A 24163-nucleotide genomic window follows, 5' to 3' on the forward strand; every position below is an offset into this window, starting at 1 on the left:
ATGATATTTAAAATATTTATCTTCTTTTGATATAAAATTCTGTCTTGAAAGTTGTTTGCATCTGTGCAAGTGCAGAGCTTAGTGAATTATAAAATAACAAGTTCTCGCGAACGTAGATCGGTTTTCATACTCAGTACCGTAATAAAATCTGCAGTAGAAAAGTACTTCACTTTCTCATTTCCCGCCACAACTGCGGTCACTCCCAAGAAAGATTCTACTATTAAATAAAAAGAATACTCATACCGAAACTAGAAAAATATTATTGTCACAAACTCTATTTTGTTGCTTACTATATAAATAAATAAAAAAACACATACAAATAAAAAAAAAATTAAATAACAAATAATTCACAAGGTACGAAAACCTGAAAATCTCATTAAAGAATCATTACTTTAGAGGACAAAATCTGTAAAAGCAACTGAATAACTTTGTAAGAAATATGATACTAGCTTACGTACAAAATAACTGAAGCTTTTAAGTAAGTATATGAAAAAGCGCTGGAAAAATTCCAAAGATTTTTTCTACCTTTTGAAACCGAATTTTAGCAACGTCTTTTTCTCTATATGATCAGCCTTTTACAGAAATTGTGAGTGAATGCCTTCATAGTATTATATTTATCTATCAATACCATATAATTCGGCATATGGTATTTATAGGTTAATATATACCTATGGGCTATGGTATACACCTACTACTGCAGATTAACATTTGCACTCATTTAAGATTTTAAGGTGGATGCGACGGGTCTGCCCGCGAAATTCAAGTTAAATTTGGTTTTTCGCAATTTGTAAACTAAAACGACAACGTTGGCTTATGGCATTTTAATTGCGACAATGGCAGTATCATCCTCACAGGTTTATATAAAAATCTTTAGTTGAAAGGATCCAGTTTAAGAAATTAGCTCTAGTATCGACTATTACTCACAAATTAGTCTCCTCTCATGCCCCTTAATGACTATTCTTTAATCCCAACCCCGAGTCAACAAAATAATATTATGTTTGAGCTATCGTAATAAATTCAAATTCGTGAAAGCTTCATTTCCCTTACATTTAATTTCCATTATTTTTTACCAACCAGTAAGTAGATCGATGGGATTTTGTATTTTCATTTAAGCTGTAAATATAAAGAAGCTCATCTGTCAACAAAGTCCCAATCTCTTATCTTTAAGCAAACTGATCGATGAGGATCGGGGCCATTTCATTTAGAAGGATAAGTAATAACGATCTCCTCTTTAGAATTCCAAGTTTAACACTAGCAATTTGGCAACGATTTTGGCGCACTGGTGTTCCCGTATTTTATATGGGCGATTCCAAGTTCGAATCCTTATTGAATCAATTTCGCGATCATAATTTCTAAATAGGTTCAAATCTAGATTCAAATCCTAAATTGGAGATACCACCTACCGAAAAAGCCATAACGCCAAGAATTTTGTGTTTCAGTGTATGAGTTTAATGAGCTAATTCAGGTGTAACCTACTGTAAATCTCTAAACTAAAATAATTAAATTGAAGGTCTAAATTTATTGTTCCCACCTTCGAAAAACCTAACCACCGGATTTCGAAAACCTAAATCCACGCAGGCGAAGTCGCGGGAATCGGCTAGTTCTAAGTAAAACCTGAGCAAAATCAAAGAGCGCTCTATATAATTTCAGGCTGAATAACCAGGCGGCAACATTATTAATGTTAGATCCTTTATCCTGTGGTCCGTTTGTAATGCGATCACCGCTTGGCGCTTAAATACGATAAAACGATCTATGTAGTTCGTAATTTGGGTTTCTCTAAATTGCCTGACCGTCCTGAATCCGGTAATAAAAACAGTGCGCAAAATTAGATTCTAATTGTTATAATTAATATCCTTTAAGGTATAACGTGATATGTTTTTGTTCATTTAATCCTTTTTGGGTTTTACTAAATTGCCTAACCGTTCAGAACGGTCTTCTCTAATAAAACGTCTAACAACACTCGTCGTACAAATTCTCTCTCGACTCGATTCTCCGTAGTAACCACAGCATGTCTTTGATGGTACTGTACAAATCAAATGCGGGTTTTATTGACGACGAACCAATATTTTTTTAAGAGGGCTCTCTCCGTCACTCGCTTCATACAAACGTAGTTCCAATTTCATTTAAATATTAAGCAACCAAAGCCCATAAAATTTTGCAGACATATTCTAAAAACTAATATCTATGTTTGTGGTTTTCGAGATTTCTGTTAAAATATTCGGTTTCAAAGTTATGCGGTCTTAAAAATTTACATACAAATCTTTGAGCCCCTGTAATTTTAAAACTACATATTTTTAGAAAAATCTAAAACACCACAGACACAGATATTAGTTTCTAGAATATGTCTGCAAAATTTCATGGACTTTGGTTGCTTAATATTCAAATGAAATTGGAATTACGATTGTATGAAGCGAGTGACGGAGAGAGCCCTGTTAAGCAATTATAAACAAGCGTTATTCAATCAAGCATTTATTTATTTGCTTAAATGCAGGTTAGCATAGATTTTACAATTAATTTTAGTATCGCTACACTTGCCATGTAATGGCGTGCAAATATTTAAACTGTACAAAATTTACTAGATTGTATAAGTAAATGTACATTGAATAGGCTCAAAATACCTACATATTACAGTCATATTGAAATAGGTCTGATTTCACAACATCATCATTATTATTAAATAAAATATAATTTAAAGCTCTTAATTTTAAAATGGTAATAATTTAATAATAAGTACATTTATTGATACAGGTATGGTGGGTATGGTTCAATAGATAAATGCACACAAATAACATAATTTATAGATATGCGTATGTATAGAAACTTCATAGTCTCGTGACTCGTCTAAGGCCGCAATTACACCTACAAGTTTTACTTGCGTAAGTAGCTTGCGTAAATGTACCTAGGTACTTATAACAGTGTTTACATGTTTACATTAGTAACTTTGTCGTAAGATGTAAGCTACTTACGTGAATAAAACTTACAGGTATATCTGCGGCCTAATAGTATAATCCTACCAATTGTCTAACCCCCCGTCCACACAGTGCTCTACTCGCGCAATTAATCGCGACGCCGCCGCACTAGGTCGCTTGCCTTTGCAACACGATGGACGTCGAAACTGAACGAGGTACATGCGAGTAATGCGTCCACACTACGTTTCTGCCTCCGTTCCTCGCTCCTTCCCATGCCACACGGGCAGTGTGTGGACGGGGTATTAGACAACACCCACTATAAATGGTTAAAAGCACTTGAAATAATAACAACTATGAACAAATTACTTTTTTTTAAAGCTCTAGAAAGCTTTTACCGCTCTATAAACTTCTGATCCTACAATCTGAGATGACATTGTGTTTCTCGTACCTAATACCGCTTAGAGTATCTGAGCCAAGAAGATAACAGAAAGCAAAGTCTTTCTAAAAATAGAAAAACCTCGTGAAACATTTTATTGCTAAGCCTTCACGTGGCCGCGCTTCTGTCTGTGTATAATCTCCATCAGGCCGGGCTCACTTGGTCACGTGATCCGAGAAAAATACCTACAAGCCAAACCACCAAGCTCGTACACTTGACACGCGCTTGTGAATCCGTAGACATAACTGCACGCATTAGGTCTACGCGAACGTTCACGCCACGCAAGCGGTATGCCATATCTCATAAATTTGCATAAATTACAACGCAATGGTACGCGCTACGTCTACGCTTACGCGACGCATACGCGGCCTGTGTGGCCAACGCTGTAAGCGGCGGCGCGTCCCTTCACGGCGAGAGATGAAATACAAATAATGAGTTTACGCGATAAAAAAAGAAGCGTTTATTAAATTCTAGGTTGTAGCGCTTTGCGAGCTGAATTGCATTTTAATGCGTTTTATAGCAAAATATTATGTCCTTCAATCATTTCATCGTGATTTTCAGTTTACCTGTGTTTTATTTTTCAGAACGATGATGATCATGATCATGTTGATAAATGATAATGATGATGGTGATCATAATAGTAATAAAAGATCAAGTTTTTCAAATGGGCTACCAAGGATTATTTGGGTTTATCCATATCAATAAACACTTGTCACTTTCTTTCGCTCTCAACGAGAACATGAATGAAGTAATTTCCGTGCCAATAATTCTTCTAATAATATATTTCGAGGACCTTTTTACGCTTTGCTGTCATTTCCTTTCATGCTTTCTCCGTTTCACTTGATATTGGCAGAACATAATATTTAAATGCAACGAATACACGTATCGAGACATTGAATTACTTTATATTCGAACATTATAATAATATGGGGATTCGTTTAGTGAAAATCTAGTATGTCTTCTTATTTCGATTGCTATATAAAAGAAAATAAAAACGTTTTGACGTGGTTAGCAAAATTGTAGGTACCTACCTACGTATTTATACTGAAAATTATATAATGCGTACAAAATAAGTTCTCACGCGCCATTATAACTTTATGTGTCAACAGCTGTCAGCTAGTATTATTATAAAAACACTTATCCTGACTAACTGACTGGATACCAAATTACCAACGCGCGAAAAAGGACTGGTGGTTACATTGCGTTGCATCTCACCAAAACACGTGTGTTTGCACCTTTACGCACTTGATTTCACTATAGTGAAATCATAGTGAAATAATCCCGTTTATTTTTAAATTAATAACCATTTGCAGCATAAAGTAGGTTTTACTTCCTTGCAGACAATGATTAACGATGTTCACAACCATGCGTCAACAGTCAACACAGAATTTGCTAAGTATTTACGGTCTGTAGGTTCGTGTACAGGCATTAATTTATTAGTTCACGCCTATCGCGCACCTATCTACTGAGTAGGTATACTGACCGAAGTACTGACCCAATTAGAAAATGTAGTTGGCTTATTTCGTATTCGTATATTCCTATGAAAGGATTTGAAAAACAACCAAGTCTATTAGGTACTTTACCACCACGTCGCGTAGTTCTCGTCGGAATTTTTAGGTATATTGTAAAAATTTGCGGGGTTGATTTTAGTACAAGGAAGCCAACATTAGCAAATTACATAATATTTATTATTCACCTTAGTTAAGAGACCATAGGTATTCCGACCAAATAATCTTTCACTTGATTTTCCTCACAAAAGCTTTTCATTAGATTTCTGAAATAGAAATAAGCTCTACAATGCAACGGCATAGGAATCAAACTTAGGCACAACTCACATCTGCAACAGTGGAGCAGCTTCAGCCGTTCCACTCCGTGGGTATGCGTTGTGCCTGTAGGTAGCTATTTGTACGCGCGTCGGGATTCAAAAATTATGTAAATATCTAATGGAATGCACTATTGATGGAAGGATAGTAAAATGAAACACCACATTGCTTAATACATTAAGAATATAATATTATAAAATATTTTCAGCCTATCTGAAACATAATCTTAGGGGATCTACAGTTATTTACATAAAACGAAAGGCGGATGGGTTCAGTCGTCGAGCAGCACGAAGCCGCGCGCGGAGACGGGGTCGGGCGCGGCGGGCGCGGACGGCGCGGGCGGCGCGTGCGGCGCGGGCGACGCGGCCGGCGACGCGGCGGGCGACGCGCCGCGCGGCGACGGCAGCGTGGCGTACACCGTGGGGCGCGGCGGCTGGTACGACGGCGCGTACGAGTCGCTGCGCGGGTTGTAGAACGGCGAGTCGTCCGCGCTGCAGTCGAGGTTCGGCGAGTAGGGCGTCACGGCGCCGCACGAGGGCGCGTCGTCGCTGGGCCGGTAGGCGGGCGCCACGGGCGCGTACACCGTCCGCCGTGGCGGCTCGGCCTCCGGCTTGTGGTGCGACGACGGCGCGTACGCGTCCGACCATCGCGCTTTGCTAGGCGTGAAGTCGCCCTTCACGTACAGCTGTATGGGCCGCCGGAAGCCCTTGCTCGCGTGTTGCGGGACTCCCAGTATGCAGCACTTGCTGAACCCGACCTCCGGCGAGAGGAGATACTCTCTGAACTTGTTCGGGAATAACTCAATCGAGTTGAAGTTTTCGTAAATGGTTGGCTGTAACAACAAAAAATACGAAATTACTACTGATACCCAATCATTCCTCCTCTTTGAAATGAACACAAAAATTTGTACATTTAGTCGAGAGTGATGGTTTTAGATTGCTAAAGTTAAAAATACGACTAAAAACGGGACATAGTAAATCATCAGTATATCAACCCATCGTCGAACTGGTGCACTATTGAGCACAGGTTTTCTCTCAGAATAAGAAGAGTTTAGTCCACTACGCTGGCCCAGTACGGATTGGCAGACATAACATACCTTTAAGAACATTAAAGAGAACTCTCAGGCATGCAGGTTTCCTCATGATGTTGTTATAAAGCAAGTGGTATTTAATTTCTTGAAATGCACATAACTCCAAAAACAGTTGAGTTGTGTACGACGGCCACTTCTAATCGCACTTTTTACGAATGAGTGCACAAACGGCCTAATATGTTTAACGTTTAGGTCACCTATTTTGGCGCATTTAGCTCACCTGTTACACATGTTTAGGCCACCTATTTTGTGTTCAGTATGCTAGACTTTTCAGTGTGACAGCTTTCACTTAGAACTTTAATTCACTATTCAGCCACCTATTCAGTATGTTTCATAGCGTCTCGCGAGTCAAGTACTGCTGTAACATTACGACTGCTATGTGGCGGTACCCCTTTCTTCGGAAACCCTAGCTGAAGATATTAACAGTCAGCCGCTGGCCCAGTTCTGCGCCTCCAGCACCAGCTTGCCGCCGGGACGCAGGTCGGCGAACATACAGGCTCTCCCTACTACCCACCGCGAAATCTTGGGTTTTGGGTCAGTGATAACCTTGTGACATTTCCTCGGAAACTTTCTAAAGATACTTACAGTCAGCCGCTTCTTCTTCTTGTAGCTGGCCCAGTTCTGCGCCTCCAGCACTAGCTTGCCGCCGGGGCGCAGGTCGGCGAACATGCGGCGGAAGGCGCGCTTCAGCCCCGCGTCGCCCCAGTTCAGATGCAGCCACTTGGTGGTGGACAGGCACAGGATCAAGTCGAACTGCGGGCTCTCCATACTCCCCACCGCGAAGTCTTCGCGTGGGACATAGTTTCCCTGAGAAAATCAAATAAATATTTTCAAATACAACCAGTCTTAGACGCTCCGACCACGTCCGGCAATCAGTGACCGATTTTTTGTCGGCGTCTTTTTGAAGCAACTTCACTAACGCAATTTTCACGCTGATAGTGAACATTATCGCCATAAAAAACTTGATTTTCTATGATACATCTAGCGTACCACTTCAGACCTGCTGCACTCCTCATTTTAAAATACCCATTGTACCACCACTATTTTAAGTTGGCAAGTTTTTGGAAGGAACAAGGCTCTTCATTTAATGTAATAATTACAGTGGACTCCCGGTAATCCGACAAACGTTTTGCAGAACATTGTCGAACTATCGAATTTGTCGGATTATAGAGTACTGCCAAAAACCCCCTATAGTCCAGATTTTTTTTACAAAAGAGTACGTTGTAATCCGATAAATTACAGATCCAATGATAAGATTCTATGTTCATACTCGTACAAATCATACCTCACTATGTACGTCAAATTTAGTAAATTTTAATATATAAATACTTGAATATAACATAATATCTCTTAGGCTTTTTTCATAATTACTGTCTATCTTTTCTGTACCTATTCTACTCCCTTTACAACCTCTCGCACTGCCAAGGGTCACTGGTAGAGATCTCTTATAGAGGCTTCCCTGTCCACTTTTTCTTTATTTTTTATTTTTATTGTTACAAATTTCTGGTACAAATAAAAAATAAATTCAATAATAGACATGTCGGATTACATGGGGTGCCTGATTGGACAGGGGCCAGATTACCGGGGGTCCACTGTTTTTATATTATAATAATTAATATATTTTTATATAATTTTGTTCATTAAATTGTACAATTACCTGTTTAAATGAGACATTATATGGAAAAACAGGAGTTGCTACATCAGTCTTAGGATCTCCGATGGGGCCAAACATAAGCGACATTGACATGGGAAAGAAACACTGCCCTTGCTCTTGCTTATTGATAGACTTTCTATTCTTCCTCGGCTTTCGTAACTTCCTCCCAGTCAAGTTCTTCTTTGAATCATCTTCTTTATCATGTTTTTGATCTGTGATAGTACATTCCTCGCATTTCTCATCTTTACACTTATCACATTCGGATTTCTTGTCGTCTCCATCATTTTTCTTGTCTTCTTCTGTCTTTGGTTGTTCTGAAGGGACAGGAATTAAGGATCGAAGATTCTTCCTTGCCCTGCCTGAAAGAAGATTTGCATGTGTATAAGTAAAAACAATCAGCCACAGTACCAAGGACAATCTTTAAAATAAAGTCTAATAAGATTTTACTGGTTACAGATCAGGTATTCTTTGGTAATTTGTATAGGTTATTCTTGACTTTACTTTTAAATAGTATAATTCAGAATCTTCATGAACCAGGCCCACTCAAAAATCACACACTAAATTTAATTTTATAATGATAACAGCTGTCAATTAACATTCAAAAGTTACTAACAAAGTCTCACTTTTCATGTTGAAGCCATTGTTTTTTTTAATAATTTTTATATGCTTCTGGAGGCTGTAACAGGTTTCTTTAACTGTACTAAATTTCAACTTTACAGCTCTTACAGTTTATTTTTAAATAACTGTTTAGAGGCTTCCGCTGTGGCTAGTTACCACCCTATCAGCAAAGCTGTGCCATCAAGCAATTTAGCGTTATGGTACGATGCTGTGTAGAAACCAATAAGGGTATGGGTTCCAAGTTAGCCCGCTTCCATCTTATACTGCATCAACACTAACCACCAGGTGAGATCCCAGTCAAGGACTAACTTGTATCATAATTAAAAATTAAAAAAACATACCAATGAGTACTGGATCAATGTCAATTCCTACAACAGATTTGGCACCGAGTGTTCGAGCCACGGCTATGGAGATGTGGCCTACGTTGCAACCAATGTCCAATACATCTTTGTTCTGAAATAGGTGCCGGTGCATTTCAAACACTTGAAGTCTTATATCCATCATGGCATTCAAATTGCGATAGCCATAATACCTGTAATTGACAAATTACTAGTTAGCCAAAGGTTATATTGTATAAACAATGTTACTTAATTTTAAAGTTTATGATGCAAGGACCATAATCCAACTAATACTATAAATGTGAAAGTGTCTGTCTGATATTTATTGACAGCCCATCTTTTTTGTCTGATTTTGACATAGAGATAGCATGCATCCCGGGGATGGATATAAGCTGTTGCTGGCATAAGCTAGTAATTAATAATAATAATAAGTGTAAACTCTCTATTGTGAATTTCAATAAACTGGTCATATTCTTTCATTACAGAGTTTCACAAACTAGAGTTTCATGTGTATTATGTTGAAATGACAGTAAACAACCCAAACTCTAGTAATGTTTACTTGTTACAGTTTTCCTTAGTGTTTGCACTGTACCTACAAAGGTAACATCTTAAACTTAGTTGTTATATATTATGTAGTGTATGTATGGTAGTGACCTTGGATGAATTCAATTCATCCAAGATCACCCATATTATAAACGCGAAATTATGTTTGTTTGTTGGTTTATAGGTTTGTTCTTCAATCACATTGCAACGGAGGAACGAATCAACATCATTTTATGCATGGGTATAATTAAAGACTTGGACAGTGACACAGGCTACTTTCTCCCAAAAAATCAATGATCCCACTGGATTTAAAAAAACCTAATTCTACATGGACGATCTCGCGGGCATCACCTAGTTCATAATAGTAGTTGTTTAGGTACAATTTAACCAAAAGCATAAAAGTATTCTGTAATTAAATACATTAATTATTTTGTTTTATGGTACAAAAAAATAACTTAAAAGTATGTACTTATGTTAATTTAAAATTAAAAAAAAGTCAGAAAAAGAATTTTACAGACAAATAAAAATGTACACACCTATCATAGTTTCCATATTGATATCTTGAATTTTTGGGATGAAATGTTGGTGCCTTTTGATCTTCTTCAGAAGTGCTCTTTAATTTAGTTCGATGTGGTGAGGCTGGGCGCTCTGGAACCCCTGGCCGCGGCTGCGGGCGCGCACGCATCCATGCTCCAGGCTGGGGGACCACTGGGCTCACTATTTTATCCAAGGAATCCATCCGTCTCAGCTTCTTGCCATCTTTACCTTTCAATGAACTGTTGTCACTGTCACTGCACGACCTCTTCCGAGACTTGGATGTAGATGGCTCTGGAGGGAGAGGCTCTTTAATCCCCTCCTCTTTTTCAGGCTTAACCTCAACTGTGGGTTCACTTGGATTAGTGTTTGCATTTGTCTCGGTTGTGCGGCGTCTTATTCTTGGCTTCTTTCTTGGCTTGCGCTGTTGCATTTCAAGTCTTTTCTCATATTCATCATTATCCAAAGGCTCCATGAGATTAAGCGGATCCCTTATGTTAGGTGGAATTATAACATCTATCTTAGCCTTGTGCCTCGGGGGAGTGGGCAGAGGTGAAGACTCAGGAGTCACTGCATTCATAGCCCTGTTAACGTTTTCATCTTGTAAGCTATTTAGGTTTAGAGGATCAGAAATGTTTCCACCGAGAAGGAATTTCGTAGGTGGAATAAAAGTTTCCTTACGTGGCCTTTTTGTTGGAAGAAAGTATTTAGATAAGGAAGGAATACTTTGTGCTCGTTTCTTATTTTGTTTAAATTTCGTGCCGGTATGGTGAAGCCTCCGTACGGCGCTCCTCTCCAGGTTGTCCTTGCTAGGGATATGCCCTTTCTTCCCATGCCTAAATTTTTTCTTTGTTTTCTTTGAGGTACCTGCTCCAGAAATTTCGACTTCTTTAGATGTGTTGCCTTCGTTTGCAGATGGATTAGACGCCACACTCGTATTCAATGATGGGTCTGTAATTTCCGCAACATCATTCTCCGAATCAACACCTGCGTCGTTTTCAACGTTCTCGTTTTCATGTATACTACCACTAAGTATATTTTCTTCTGAGCTACCCATTATTTAACTTATTTCATAAAAAATGTTTGACATATTAAATCAAAATCCTAACTGGAAATCAAATTTACCGCCACTCTTCTTCTTGCAAAATGTACAAGGACATCCGTCAATGGTGATAAACAGGTCTAGCGATGGTATTTAAAGTCGAAAGAAATTGGCATAAAGTACTTATACATCACAAATCTGGTCTGTACGAAGGTTCCCTGATGATAATCTTCCTCAAATTAATCACTATTTGTCCACATTTAAGATTTCAACAATTAATTCGCCACACCACACACATTGAAACAAAAATGGCAATTTGACTTTTTTTTATAGTGTTGCCAAATTAAAAATTAACTAAAAATTCATGCATTTGTGGTAGTTTTTTTTCTCGTCTGGCTTTACATAGATAAGCCAATGTCAGGTTTGTAGTAATATACAAGTTAGGGAAATCTTTGACAAAATGTGAAGTTTTGACAGTAGCAGTGACTCAAGTCGATTTGTATAGTTTTGATATGGCTGGTTGGTAAAATTTCGTAGGTCTTACGAAATTCTTTATTTAAATAATAATTACCATCAAACTTGCATCAAATTAATAGGAATTATTTTATCACTACCTGACGCCCGCGACTTCGTTCGCGTGGATTTAGATTATTTGAAATCCCGTGGGAACTCTTTGATTGTCCGGGATAAAAAGTAGCCTATGTGCTAATCCAGGATATTATCTATCTCCATTCTGAATTTCAGCCAAATCCGTCCAGTGGTTTTTGCGTGAAGGAGTAACAAACACACACACACACACACACACACACACACACACACACACACACACACACACACACACACAAACTTTCGCCTTGTATTAATAAATATTAGTGTGATAGTGTGAAGTGTGATGTGAAGTGTGATAGTGTGATTGGGTGCGGCCATTGATTTTGAAATAGCCACCCCTGGTGCGGCTAACATGTCATGAACAGCTCAACCAGCCATATCAACTCACAATGAAAATAATGGCATTTAAGAATGTTAAAAAAGTCAATTACCTGCGACAAATTTACCTATTTAAATAAAACGCAAAAGCATTCTTTGTACTTTATGCATTCAACAAATAAAACAAATAATCCACAGAGACGTGCTTTAGGTAGCATGTCTCTGATAATCCATTAAAGTCATAGATAATAGAGTCAATTTTTTTTCAGACTGGTGGTAGTTATAGTGTTTTACTTTTTCTTTTATAACTACTAGATAACTAACTAGTTAACTAATTAGTTATTATTTATTTCAAAAAACATGTTTTGAATTAATTTGTTCTGTTCAATAATAATTCAACTTTTAAAAACGACTTTGATATTTTTTACCATTTAGACATTTTTCTTCTTAAGTACCTAACTATGTACTACAGCAAGCGAAAATTGTACGTCTATGACTACAGCTATAATTTTTCAAAGTTCATATATAGAACCTCATGAAAGTCATGAAAAATGCACACCTCTTTAGGTTTTTAATGAAGATGATAAGAACTCACTCATTTTCACTACCCATAATATAAAATATACAAAAGTGTAATTGTTTGTTGGTTTGTAGTTTGTACGAAGCAACGGATTGATGTACCTAATTCTTTACATGGCTATAATTTATGACCTAGAGAGTGTTTTTATTATCTAAGGCTACTTTTTATCCCAAAAAATCAAAGAGGGGCAAGAAGGGGCATAAGCATAGATATGTAGGCATAAGGGACCGATCAACGGGATATTTTAAAACCTAAATCCATGTGGATGAAGTCACGGATATCAGCTAGTAACTAAATATAAAAATATTTAGTTACATTTTTTTTTTAATTTATAGTAGTTTAGTAATTCATTTTTTCAAATGTAGGAATAACCATATTTACCTATGATATTTACCTACCTTAGAAAATAAATTCTATTCGCAAGTTACCCCAAAATGTAGGGTCAAATTGTCATAAAAAAATTGTCATTGTCAAAAAAGTAAAAATATTTTGTATTGCAAATTATTCAGAAACTTCTGACAATACATTGTACTACAAAATATATAGGTACCACATAATAACACGACAGTTTGGCAATGGCCATGCAATGGCAGCCTAAAAACTCTCACAATTACACCAATGTTACCCATTTCAAATTTACTTACACAAAGAACTTAAAGTTACCCAACTTAACTTCAATATTTTGAAAAGTTGCAACATTTTACTCCAAAAGACTAGAACTCAAATCCCGAAGCCACTCTCCATTCAAAAAAAAACTTTACAAATTCAAAATTTGAAATAAAAATTCCGTTGACTTGTTTTGACAAACGAAATAATTATTTCTTCGTGATAAAAAGTGCTATAATTTGATGTTTTCATTATTAATTAAATAATTTAAGGTGCGTTGTGTTACAGAGGTGTAGTTATGTGAAAATATGATGTGACTGCTAGATAAATTATACTCCTCTTCTCAATCACTGGCCACCGCCACAGCCATACCAATGTACTCTGGCCACAGCCATTCATTTTATTTGATACTTAGGATACTTATTTTACGGTAGTAATTGTCGAGGCCTCAGTTAATTAGTTTTATATTATGCTTTTCAGATGTCGCGCATTCCAAAATACCCAGTGACTGTTAAAGAAAATCGGCCAGGGTTGTCAAATACACGAAATATGACTAGGACCATTGGCGGCAGCCTTAGTGAGACGGATAAAAAGAACTTATTATTGAATCATACTCGACCAATGCGGAGTGCTTCGGTTAATGTTGCTCCAGCTCCTCGTATCAAGAGATCAGCTACGGTGCCCTCGACATCAGTGTCTGAGGTACCAAATAAAATAGCTAAAGTGGAAAAAAAAACTACAGCAGTAGCGCCTAGAATTGCTCCGTACGACTATAAGGCAAGATTTAACGACTTGCTAGAGAAACACAAGGCAATAAAAAATGAGCTTAGTGAGCTAAAAGATAAACATGTTGAAGTGTCTGATGAGTATGAAAAGGTTAAGGAAACAGTTGAAGGCAGTATAGCAGAGAGAGACATGTTGAAAGAAAAACTATTGAACACTTTGAAAGATCTAAGACAGAAATCAGTTGAATATGAAAGCTTGAAAATTGATCATGAAATTAAAAAACAAGAAAATGAAGAACTGCTTAGCAAAGCTAACCTTCTGGAAGATGTCACGAATAGTTTGAAACTTAAGTCTGTAGAATTTGACAGACTTAAAATGGAGTTTGATGATTTGTCACGCCGCCATAAAAGTCTAAGTGAAGAGACTGAAGCATTGAGAGTTTTAACTGACCACCTTAAAAGAATATCTGTGGAACATGACAAATTGCAGTTGGACCACAAAGACGCACTTGACATTATAAAGAAAACTAAAACTGACTCAGATGCATTGCAAAACATATTAGCTGCAATGTACACTGATCAAAGAGCTTTGAGAAATACTGTACAAGATCTGAAAGGAAATATTCGTGTGTATTGCAGGGTACGGCCGCCGCTTGAATCTGAGGCATCAAAGCCCCTGTACAATCTAAATGTACTTGATGCTTGTTCTATAGAAGTGGAAAAGATTGAACTCCTTAATTCAGCCCGTAAAGGTAAGTCTCAGCATTCATTCACTTTTGATGGCATTTTCACTCCACATTCAACTCAGGAAGATGTGTTTGCTGAAGTTTCTCAAATGGTCCAGTCTGCATTGGATGGTTATAATGTTTGCATCTTTGCATATGGTCAAACTGGTTCTGGTAAGACTTACACAATGGAAGGTGGTTGCGGAGTTGAACAATATGGTATAATACCGAGGGCTATAAACATGATTTTTACTTGCATGGATGATCTCAAAAGAATGGGTTGGGATCTGACAATAAAAGCTTCCTTTTTAGAAATTTACAATGAAATAATATATGACTTATTGAATTCATGTAAAGATCAAGTGATTCACGAAATTAAAATGATGAATTCTAAAGGCACTGACTTGTATGTTTCAAATTTGAAAGAAGAAGAAGTTAAGAGTTCTCATGACTTCATCAGGCTGATGTTATTCGCTCAACGTAACAGACAAACTGCAGCTACTATAAACAACGAGAGAAGCTCCAGGTCTCATTCAGTTGCACAGATTAGAATAACTGCTGTCAATGAGAAACGTAAGGAAAAGTTTACTAGTAACCTGAATCTAGTAGATTTAGCAGGTTCGGAAAGTGGGAAAACAACTCAGAGGATGGACGAAACAAAACATATCAATCGGTCGCTCTCTGAGCTAGCTAAAGTGATCTTATCATTACAGACCAACCAGAGCCATATCCCATACAGAAATTCAAAACTTACTCATCTATTGATGCCGAGCCTTGGTGGTAACTCTAAAACCCTTATGTTGGTGAATATCAACCAATTTGATGAATGTTTTGGTGAGACTCTCAACTCCTTGAGGTTTGCCACAAAAGTAAACAGCTGCCGAACTACTAAGGCCAAGAAAAATTTAACACAATTAGTTGACTTTTAACTTACTTGATGTTTATTTTTATTGACATTTATTATTAGTTACTACAATATATTTCTTAGCAACACTTAGTTATACTACTTAATATCAATTTTGTATTAGGTATTTCATATACATACTATTGTATAAATAATATGACAGTGGTATAACTAAATGATGCAACTAAATTTTAATTAGTAATAGATATAATTATTAGTTATGAGTAATTATTATTAAACATAATTATTACTAAATACGCCACCGAAATTTTTAGTTTAATATTTTTGTAGCATTAAAACATATATATGATTTATTAATCTTTACTGAAGCACTTCTTTTCTTAAAAAATATAAATTACCTACACTTTGCTGGACAAGTTTTCGTGATGTTTTGTTAAATAATAATAATAATAATTATGATGAGTGAAATTGTCTTTCAGTACAATTTAATTTTTAAATATTAGACAACTAATCATGTTATTTAGATAATATTGGTCATATTATGTTAGGCAAGTTGTAACATGAGCTTTTGTCACTGTTACTTTAATGTGGAATAGTGTAACGTGTAGTGCCAACTGTACACAAGAAAAATGCAAGATAGGTGTTTCGTGCGTACATAGGTAAAGTTATTAAATTAGGTTAAGAACCTAATTTCTTAAATCATTTCTTGGGTCACCCAAGGATTGATTTAAGAAATTAGCCACCAAGATTTGATGTAAGTTTTCAGCTGGTGCCAATCTTACAAGTGGCAAGTCAGCGCATTTACCCCCAAAGGAAATTTGTTCACAAAATGTATATGAGTGGTAAATCTCATAGACAATTTAAAGAAAATAGAACCTAAATTGCATTTTTTTCATCTCTAATAATTATTTCCTGTTGAGATGCCTATTTATTTTAAATATTACAATATAAAATTCAATTAAATCCATATTCTGTCACCTTGCGTCTCATATAATTTCAATGCAGTTTAGACTTAATATTATAATAAGTTTTTATCTACTAGTTTTTATATGTACTGACCTCCACTAATACAAGTACGCTGGACCTGTAATTGTTGACCTATTCTTAAGGCGCATTAAACGGCTCTAACGGCGAAATTCAAAAATTTGGTTTTTCGCAATTTGTAAACTAATACGACAAAGCAGGCAAATTGCAAAAAACCAAATTAGGACTAGTAGGACGCTTCGAGTCTGCACAAAATATAACAGTGGTTTTGTATAACATAAACACACCTCTTCCAGCGTACTTGTATAAGTCAATTTCAGTGTTAATAAACTTAAACCTAATTGACTTAAAATGTCTGTGAATTACTTTTTTAATGTGTAAAATACTTTAAAATATATAATTTTCTCAATATATAGGACTTCCTTATAAAATGCTCGTATTTCATTCATCTATTATCTTAAAAATCGTGAGATAACAGTATATAACGTAAAAAATGCCACAGCTTGAGACCATTACATTTAACGCAAGCGACGGGTCTGCCCGCGAAATTCAAATTTTATTTGGTTTTTCGCAATTTGTACGATAAAGTAGGCATTCTAGTTGCGACAATCTTTACTTGAAAGGGTTCAGTTTAAGAAATTTACTCTAGTATCGACTATAACTCACAAATTAGTCGATACTAGAGCTAATTTCGTAAACTGGACCCTTTCAAGTAAAGATTTATATATAAACACGTGGAGATGATACCGCCATTGTCGCAATTAAAATACCATAAGCCTACGTTGTCGTATTAGTTTACAAATTGCGAAAAACCAAATTAAATTTGAATTTCGCAGGCAGGCCCGTCGCTTTCACCTTAATTTAACTTTTACACTGCTTTGGAGAGAAAATCATTATTAGGTAAGTGGGTATTAGCAGTAAGGGTTGGGGTAATACTAGGGCAGAAGCGCATCAAAGAGTCTACCAAAATGTTATTTTCAAGGCATATTGACTGACCACTCTACAACATACCTACCTAATGCTTTATAATATTCCATTCAGGTTCAAAATGTTGAATTCTCATAATGTTGAATTTCGGAGTTGTGTTGAATATTCACAAAATTTTCGACAAATGCAAGAACTATGCAAAATAATTTATCCCTGCCTGGGATTTGAGTGGGGGGGGGGGGGGGTATAGGCACCTCAAGCACCCCCCCCCCCCCCCCGGGATATTCAGCTCTCGTTTAGTTTTTGAGGTATCCTCCGTCACAAAAATGGTCTAAAACTGACAACCTTGACGGTAAACCTTTTTTTACGTCAACATTTTAGGACTTGCAAATTCAACATTATGAGAATTAGACATTTTGAACCGTCCTGCATGTAATATTCTAGTACGCTCACGTAGCAGCACCATCTTGTTAACTTTTCTTGAAAAGGCAATTGTATCATACATACTAGATGGCGCTATAATGCTTCAGATGAATGTATTAGGGTTTATTCACTCTACCGCGTTCCGTAAGAAAAAAAATCAGTTTCATGACTTTTAATCTTTTTACATCTATTTCGTGATCTCCAAATGATCCTATATTTAGATTCGTAACTATTATTGAATATACAAATTTTCCCTAATGGCTTCTTATTTTGAGGTAGGTAGGTACCTACCTAGATACCCTACTGTAGGTAGTAGGTAGTAACCTATCGATTATTATATTTACTATGATCTATTTCTATACCTACTAAATAGCTGTGGCTATTATACCTATTATGCTCTTATTTATACCTACTCAACTACACATTATTTATATTTTGTATTTATTTTAAATATAAGGTGTGAGTAACTAAGTTAAAAGACATATAAGATTTTTCTAGTTTCATACTAACTTTTACTAAGTTTAACTAGGTAGGTACGTTTGCGTGAGAATTCCATTTAAGTCGGGTAAAATCAAACACTGGCATCAAATTCAAAAAATATAATTAATTATTTAATGAAGGACTAGATCAAATTATTGGATGATACATCGCATTCTCTTCCATATAGACAAACACAAAACATAGTATTTCTGTACATCTCCGGGCCTCGGCTTAGGCGCCAGGAGAATGGCACGGGCACTAAGGCCAAGCGAGCGGTGCAAGTAACCGGGGGCGAGTCCAGCTTCCTCTCGCCGATTGTTCAACGCGAAACATCTGGTTCAGCCGTCGCTTCAGAAAGCGTTGCTGTTTCAATTGTATTTATTAGCCTATCTAATCCATATAAGAAACCCTCCTCGTGGTTGCCCTGGTGCCAAGGCTCTCGGTGGGTAATTTTTATGTCATCTGGTACGCGTCGAGTTTTCCCGAAATCGATGAGCCAAGCGCCGACTCGTTCATCGTCGTAGATGATAAATATGCTGCTTCCCACGATTTCATGTTTTTTGAAGAAATCCGACTTTTCAAACGAGCTCTTGATTTCACGCAGACGAGCAGCGATAGCACGACGGGCGCGGTCGTCATTACCGAGGAAGCGGGCGATTGTGTCCGTCAGTTGTTTAGGCTCTCGGACTCTCTGGAGGTCCGTCAGCGGCGGTTGGCCTGGGAGTTTGACGGCTTCGATGCGGAAGCCTTGTTCTGCAGATGACGAGCACTGTTCGCGGAACTGCATGTAACGCAGCTTGGTCACAGCGCGTGCTGCGTGCTCTGCATCGGTGGGAGCGTTGGGGTCCAGGCGGACCATTTTCTCGTAAAGGTCGTGTCTGGCGCGAGCGTTGCTGACTTCATCTTCTAGGAAAGTTCGAGTGCCCATTTTCACATCCATTACGTGTGGGTCACGAAAACCATGCAACAGATCTTGTAGTTCAATGAAATGTTCGCCACCATATTCCAACTCCCTGTAGTAGAGAGGAATGGCAGAGCGCATGTGGGGACAGGCTGCGAGAGCCTCGTAGGCGTCGCGTTCGGGGTTGTGTGCTGGATGATCGCCAGCTGCGCGGCGCTTCCAGACGGTGCCGGGGCCTGCAGGCGCCAAGGAGCCTGGATGTCCAGACAGCTGGAACCATTCCGAAGATCGCGACTTGAGTAAAGCGTCGGATGCTGGTGCTGAGAGCTCTAATGCATTCTGTAACAAAAGGACACATATACGTGAGTCACACATTCAACATGAATAATTATTTACTTAAAGTTAAAGTTATCTAATTGTAAGGTTATTTTTAAAAATTGATTTGAGTTGTCAAAAATAATATAAAATTATTAATTTACCTAATGCAGGTAGTTTGATAAAATCGATATTTGGCTCATTCGATGTCATACAATCTGTTGCTAGGAGGCCAACAAGATTGAACTTGCATAAATACGGGTGTTTCGAAGGTTTTAGTTCAGTCTCCTTCTGAGATTCGGAGCGATATCGCGTATTTTCGGTATTTGGATTGTGAACTGAATAATTAGATGTTGTGATAGCAATCACGCTCTAATTAAATTATTTATTTTGGCATTAGTTTGTTTAGATTAAAACTCTCGGATAACCTTACACATTAAACTTGTGTTTTTTTGTGTTGGTTTTGGAGAGGACATTCCAATAATTCGATAAAAATATTTAAATAATACCTGTTTTTCTGAGTGACGCCAATAATTCAGAAGCGGGACGTGTCTCACGTTGTCTTAATTTCGCTTTGGTATCTTTTTGTAAACAACCCACATTTGATTAAAATTTTTATTGAGTTTGATTTGCTGATTAAAATTTTTAGTTTTTTTTAAATAATTTAGTCTTTTGTGAATTGGAAAGTAATTTGCAATGAGTGGTTCAGATTTTGTATACATCGAATGAGAAGTTAGTCGTTTGGATTTATTGTTGACTTGATATTAAAACTGAGAGTTCGGCAGTTCAAGGGTAGGTTTTAATGATTTGACGGAGGGCAGGATAGCCCATGATTTGGATTTGACTTAGGGCAAGGAAGCCCGCCACTGACATGACAAGATTGATTAGAAACACGAGGACGTGTTAAATTCAGGACGGCCGAACTGTAAGGTTATTTTTAAAAATTGATTTGAGTTGTCAAAAATAATATAAAATTATTAATTTACCTAATGCAGGTAGTTTGATAAAATCGATATTTGGCTCATTCGATGTTATACAATCTGTTGCTAGGAGGCCAACAAGATTGAACTTGCATAAATACGGGTGTTTCGAAGGTTTTAGTTCAGTCTCCTTCTGAGATTCGGAGCGATATCGCGTATTTTCGGTATTTGGATTGTGAACTGAATAATTAGATGTTGTGATAGCAATCACGCTCTAATTAAATTATTTATTTTGGCATTAGTTTGTTTAGATTAAAACTCTCGGATAACCTTACACATTAAACTTGTGTTTTTTTGTGTTGGTTTTGGAGAGGACATTCCAATAATTCGATAAAAATATTTAAATAATACCTGTTTTTCTGAGTGACGCCAATATAATTATTTAAGTTACCCTACTTGATCCGAATTACCTACCGAATTATTTAATTTAAATTATAACTAATCACTGAGGTATGTCGTAATTATTAGGATGACGCATTTAAGAGTAGGTAATCATTTTTATATACATATATAAAAACAAATAGGTCGGTATCATAATAAATATTCTTTATTTGTGTCAAAGTAAAGGGGGTAAAGAATGTTACGAAAATAATACTTACAATAGCTAAGAATTTGAGCAAATCGGAGGGCTGCGATACTGGCGTGGTAGGTGCGGCGACGACGACGGGAGTGTTGGACTCCGAGGACGTGGTGCGTTTCCAGCGCCTGAACAAGGCTCCCTCGTTCTTACTACGCCAACGTTCCTCATCCTTGCCAGCAGCAACCTGCGGACAATGAAAAGGACGAGTTCAAACACCATATTTGCGCACACATTAACACTGTCGAACAATATTCACTTCCATATAAAATGTAACACCACACAAACAATGGGCTGACGTACCGCAATAATTTTGTTTGCGGCATAGAGGAGGCCGCCGGGTCCGAGGCGGCTCAGGACCGATTGGCGGGACACGCTGTTCATCTTGCTGGTGACGGTCATGATGTACGAGAGCGTGCGGTGGAAGTGCGGAAACGAATGAGCGATATACAACAACGCGCGAGAAGCGATCGGCGTGCGTGACTTGACGTCTATTGCTAGCTTGCGAGTGGTGCCAGTGGGAGGGTCAGGCGTGCTTATATAGAGACCTCGGTTTTCTTGTGACGTGCGTCGGAGCGTTCGCGCCCTCGCCGCTTTCCGTCCGCACGCCAGATCCTATACAAGTACATCAAAATTTTCTTAGCGCCTATTTTTCAGAAACTCGAATACAAATGCATTGATCGTTGAGATAAAAGGACAATAGCACGTTGTTTTACATAGCAAGTGGATCGCGCAAAGTTCTCATACGCACCTACCTACTTACTTATTGGAATTAGATTTGTGACGACAGTGTTTTGTCGAGATAATATATACTTAGGTATGGCCATGAGTCTGTTTACTGTCAATAGTAATTTTTATCATTTAAAATTATTGTAGTTTAGGTAACTAGGTATATTTTGCCTATCTACCAAATATGTATAAATCGTTAAACGCAATCAGTGGTGATAGCATATTGGTTAAGCCGTCAGCGTCGGCCTCATAGGCTAGGCGGGAGGTCCGGGGTTCATGCCCGAGTTCTCCATAATATTCTCAAATGTGTATGAACTCTGCCAATCTGTACCTGCTGGGCCAGCGTGGTAGACTATGGCCAACCCCTCCTCATTCTGAGAAGAGACCCATGCTCTGTAAAGCAGTGAGCCGACGATAGGTTGATCATGATGAAACGCAATCACTTTATGAAGTCATTCGTAAAATTCGTTTTTATCGGTCTTACCATGGTCTGACCCCAAAAAATTAAACAAGTTTAACTGATGACTAAATTGACGTTTTCAGTTTTTGCAAGGGAAATTGTTAGAATTTTTGTGGTTTCGGGTTTTTGTGGGTTTAGAAATCAACCGGATATGTGCCTTATTTCACCTACATTCATCATGTAGGGTAGGTACCTACCTTGTACCTACGTTTTCTGTATTGAAATTGAAAGTTGAAACTAGAAAATAATTTATAAAGAAACCCCTTAATCTAGATCATGTTAATATGTAATTGTGCCACTTATTAATGAAAATGAAACATTAACAGAGCATGAACTGTGACGTCAGTTGAAATCCTTTTCAGAATTTATGACGCAAGGGGAAGATACAATTCGCATCTTTACATGACGCCCGAACTTCTGAAGCTTGACTTTAGTATAGCGTAGGTACCTTGCACCTACTATGAGCTATGACGTATACGCTACAGATTTGGGCACGAAAATGCAAGTGTAATTAAATAGGCTCGATATATTTTCGACCGTCATTCAGCCAATTAAAACGTGACCGGTTCTAAAATATTAAATCCATGCTAATATTATAAATGCCCCCGCGATGATAACCTAGTGGTCAAAACGTCGGCCTTCTATTCGAGAGCTCGGGGGTTCGTTCCCGGGCACGCACCTTTAACTTTTAGGAATTAAGTGCGTTTTAAGAAATTAAATATCACTTGGTACGGTGTATCAATACACCGTTCTGGTGTAGAAAAACAGGGTGTGTGAAGTGTGTCCATCGGCGCTGGGCCAACATGGCAAATTATGGCCTAAACCCTTCTTATTCGAGAGACCTGTGGTCAGTAGTTTGTGAAAAGCGAGCAGACAGACACACTTTCACATTTATCATATTAGTTGGAAATCTACTTCCATAATAATTTATTAGGTAAGTATATGTACTGGAAGAAGAATGTAAGTACCATATGGAACTCGGAGGGCCGGACTAGGTCTGAGGTAAATAACCAGTCCAGCGACATACTCGTAGGTACCGGAACGCTGCCAGAGTGAACTAGGCGTTTGGCGGTAGGTATACATTTATCACAGCATATACCCTTCATGGTAGACCAGTAATAGGCCAAGGCTACCCTTGAATCAGAAAAGACATTCAAAGATGAGCCCGTCTAGAAATTATCTTTTGCTAAAATGAACCAACAGGGTATTGAAATCAGAGTCAGAGATTGGATCATTGCTAAAAGGTACATATTAAACGATGTTACTGTACTGTCTTTTGTATTCAAATACTTCTCAGTTATCTAAGTTAATCTCTACGACCTCCAACCAATCAACACCTAGATAGGTAAATAATAGGTACTCCATAATGAAGAAGACATTATAAGATATCAGGTGACCCATACAAAAATAATTGCATATCGTAAGCAAGATTACCAAAGACAATATGTCCAATAAAGTACCTAACATTTAAATTTTAGCAGCTTGATTCGAAATGATAAAAATTGCTGATTCAGTTTTCCTGCTGCTAGGTAGGTATAGGTACCTACTAGTACCAGCAGAAAAACTTAAAAAAGCGGTAGCGACATTGAACCCAGCTAGAGATCGAAGCCCCCTCCTACAGATAGGTACATTGTCCTCAATTAGGAGAGATGGGTTTACACTTTACAACTTCATCATTTACTAAATTCTATGCACGGACCCCGACCCGTCTATGACGTGGACGGTGGACCGTATTTTCAAAATCAACAAAAAGTACATTTTTTCACAGTGACGATAAAAAATAGAATCTTCCAATTGTATTTGGCCGCTTTTGAATTTTTTATATAACATGGCAAGTAGACACGACATTGAATTAAATTGTTTGTTCGCTGGATACCCTATGAATATATACTTCGGTCATGGCGGTTCATGGCCAAGCTTTGAAAGTGTCTTAGTTGCAAAGTGCATTGGTTATATGATTTGCCCAGTGCAG

General features: G+C 37.6%; 3 protein-coding genes across 6 annotated transcripts in view; 1 reads left to right on the forward strand and 2 right to left on the reverse strand.

The window, feature by feature from the left end:
• Window positions 1-5333: 5333 nt before the first annotated feature.
• On the reverse strand, window positions 5334-11327 carry LOC123879244 (7SK snRNA methylphosphate capping enzyme bin3-like). Its single transcript, XM_045926878.1, has 5 exons — window positions 9948-11327; window positions 8872-9062; window positions 7916-8271; window positions 6844-7065; window positions 5334-6000 (listed from the first exon to the last, which is right to left on the reverse strand). Exons 1-5 carry the CDS (start codon window positions 11000-11002, stop codon window positions 5440-5442), a joined length of 2385 nt encoding a protein of 794 aa, XP_045782834.1. The 5' UTR covers window positions 11003-11327; the 3' UTR covers window positions 5334-5439.
• Window positions 11328-13233: 1906 nt separating this feature from the next.
• Window positions 13234-16909, forward strand: LOC123879276 (protein claret segregational-like). Its single transcript, XM_045926929.1, has 2 exons — window positions 13234-13372; window positions 13581-16909. The coding sequence occupies exon 2, from the start codon at window positions 13581-13583 to the stop codon at window positions 15477-15479; it is 1899 nt and encodes a 632-aa protein (XP_045782885.1). The 5' UTR covers window positions 13234-13372; the 3' UTR covers window positions 15480-16909.
• A 1424-nt stretch (window positions 16910-18333) lies between these two features.
• LOC123879373 (inositol-trisphosphate 3-kinase homolog) overlaps window positions 18334-24163 on the reverse strand; it is a 67832-nt gene continuing 62002 nt past the window's right edge. For 3 of the 4 annotated variants that reach the window (XM_045927046.1, XM_045927043.1, XM_045927055.1), the window contains 2 exons: window positions 21025-21189; window positions 18334-19469 (listed from right to left, as the gene is read on the reverse strand). In XM_045927046.1, coding sequence (XP_045783002.1) covers window positions 18549-19469; window positions 21025-21189 — 1086 coding nt within the window. In that variant the 3' untranslated portion in view covers window positions 18334-18548. Of the gene's footprint in view, window positions 19470-21024; window positions 21190-21305; window positions 21536-24163 lie in introns of those variants that run through there. The other variant, XM_045927063.1, reaches the window with a different exon arrangement.

This window comes from Maniola jurtina, chromosome 3, assembly GCF_905333055.1.
Source record: "Maniola jurtina chromosome 3, ilManJurt1.1, whole genome shotgun sequence".
Lineage (NCBI taxonomy): Eukaryota > Metazoa > Arthropoda > Insecta > Lepidoptera > Nymphalidae > Maniola > Maniola jurtina.

What these genes read in the sequence shown, in the direction of transcription:
- LOC123879244 (XM_045926878.1), bottom strand. Translation starts at nt 11,002, where the DNA reads ATGGGTAGCTCAGAAGAAAATATACTTAGTGGTAGTATACATGAAAAC. An exon ending in CATTGATCCAGTACTCATTG is followed by an intron (nt 8,272 to 8,871) that starts GTATGTTTTTTT and finishes ATCTTCTTTCAG; the next exon opens with GCAGGGCAAGGAAGAATCTT. An exon ending in ATAATGTCTCATTTAAACAG is followed by an intron (nt 7,066 to 7,915) that starts GTAATTGTACAA and finishes TGATTTTCTCAG; the next exon opens with GGAAACTATGTCCCACGCGA.
- LOC123879276 (XM_045926929.1), top strand. Translation starts at nt 13,581, where the DNA reads ATGTCGCGCATTCCAAAATACCCAGTGACTGTTAAAGAAAATCGGCCA.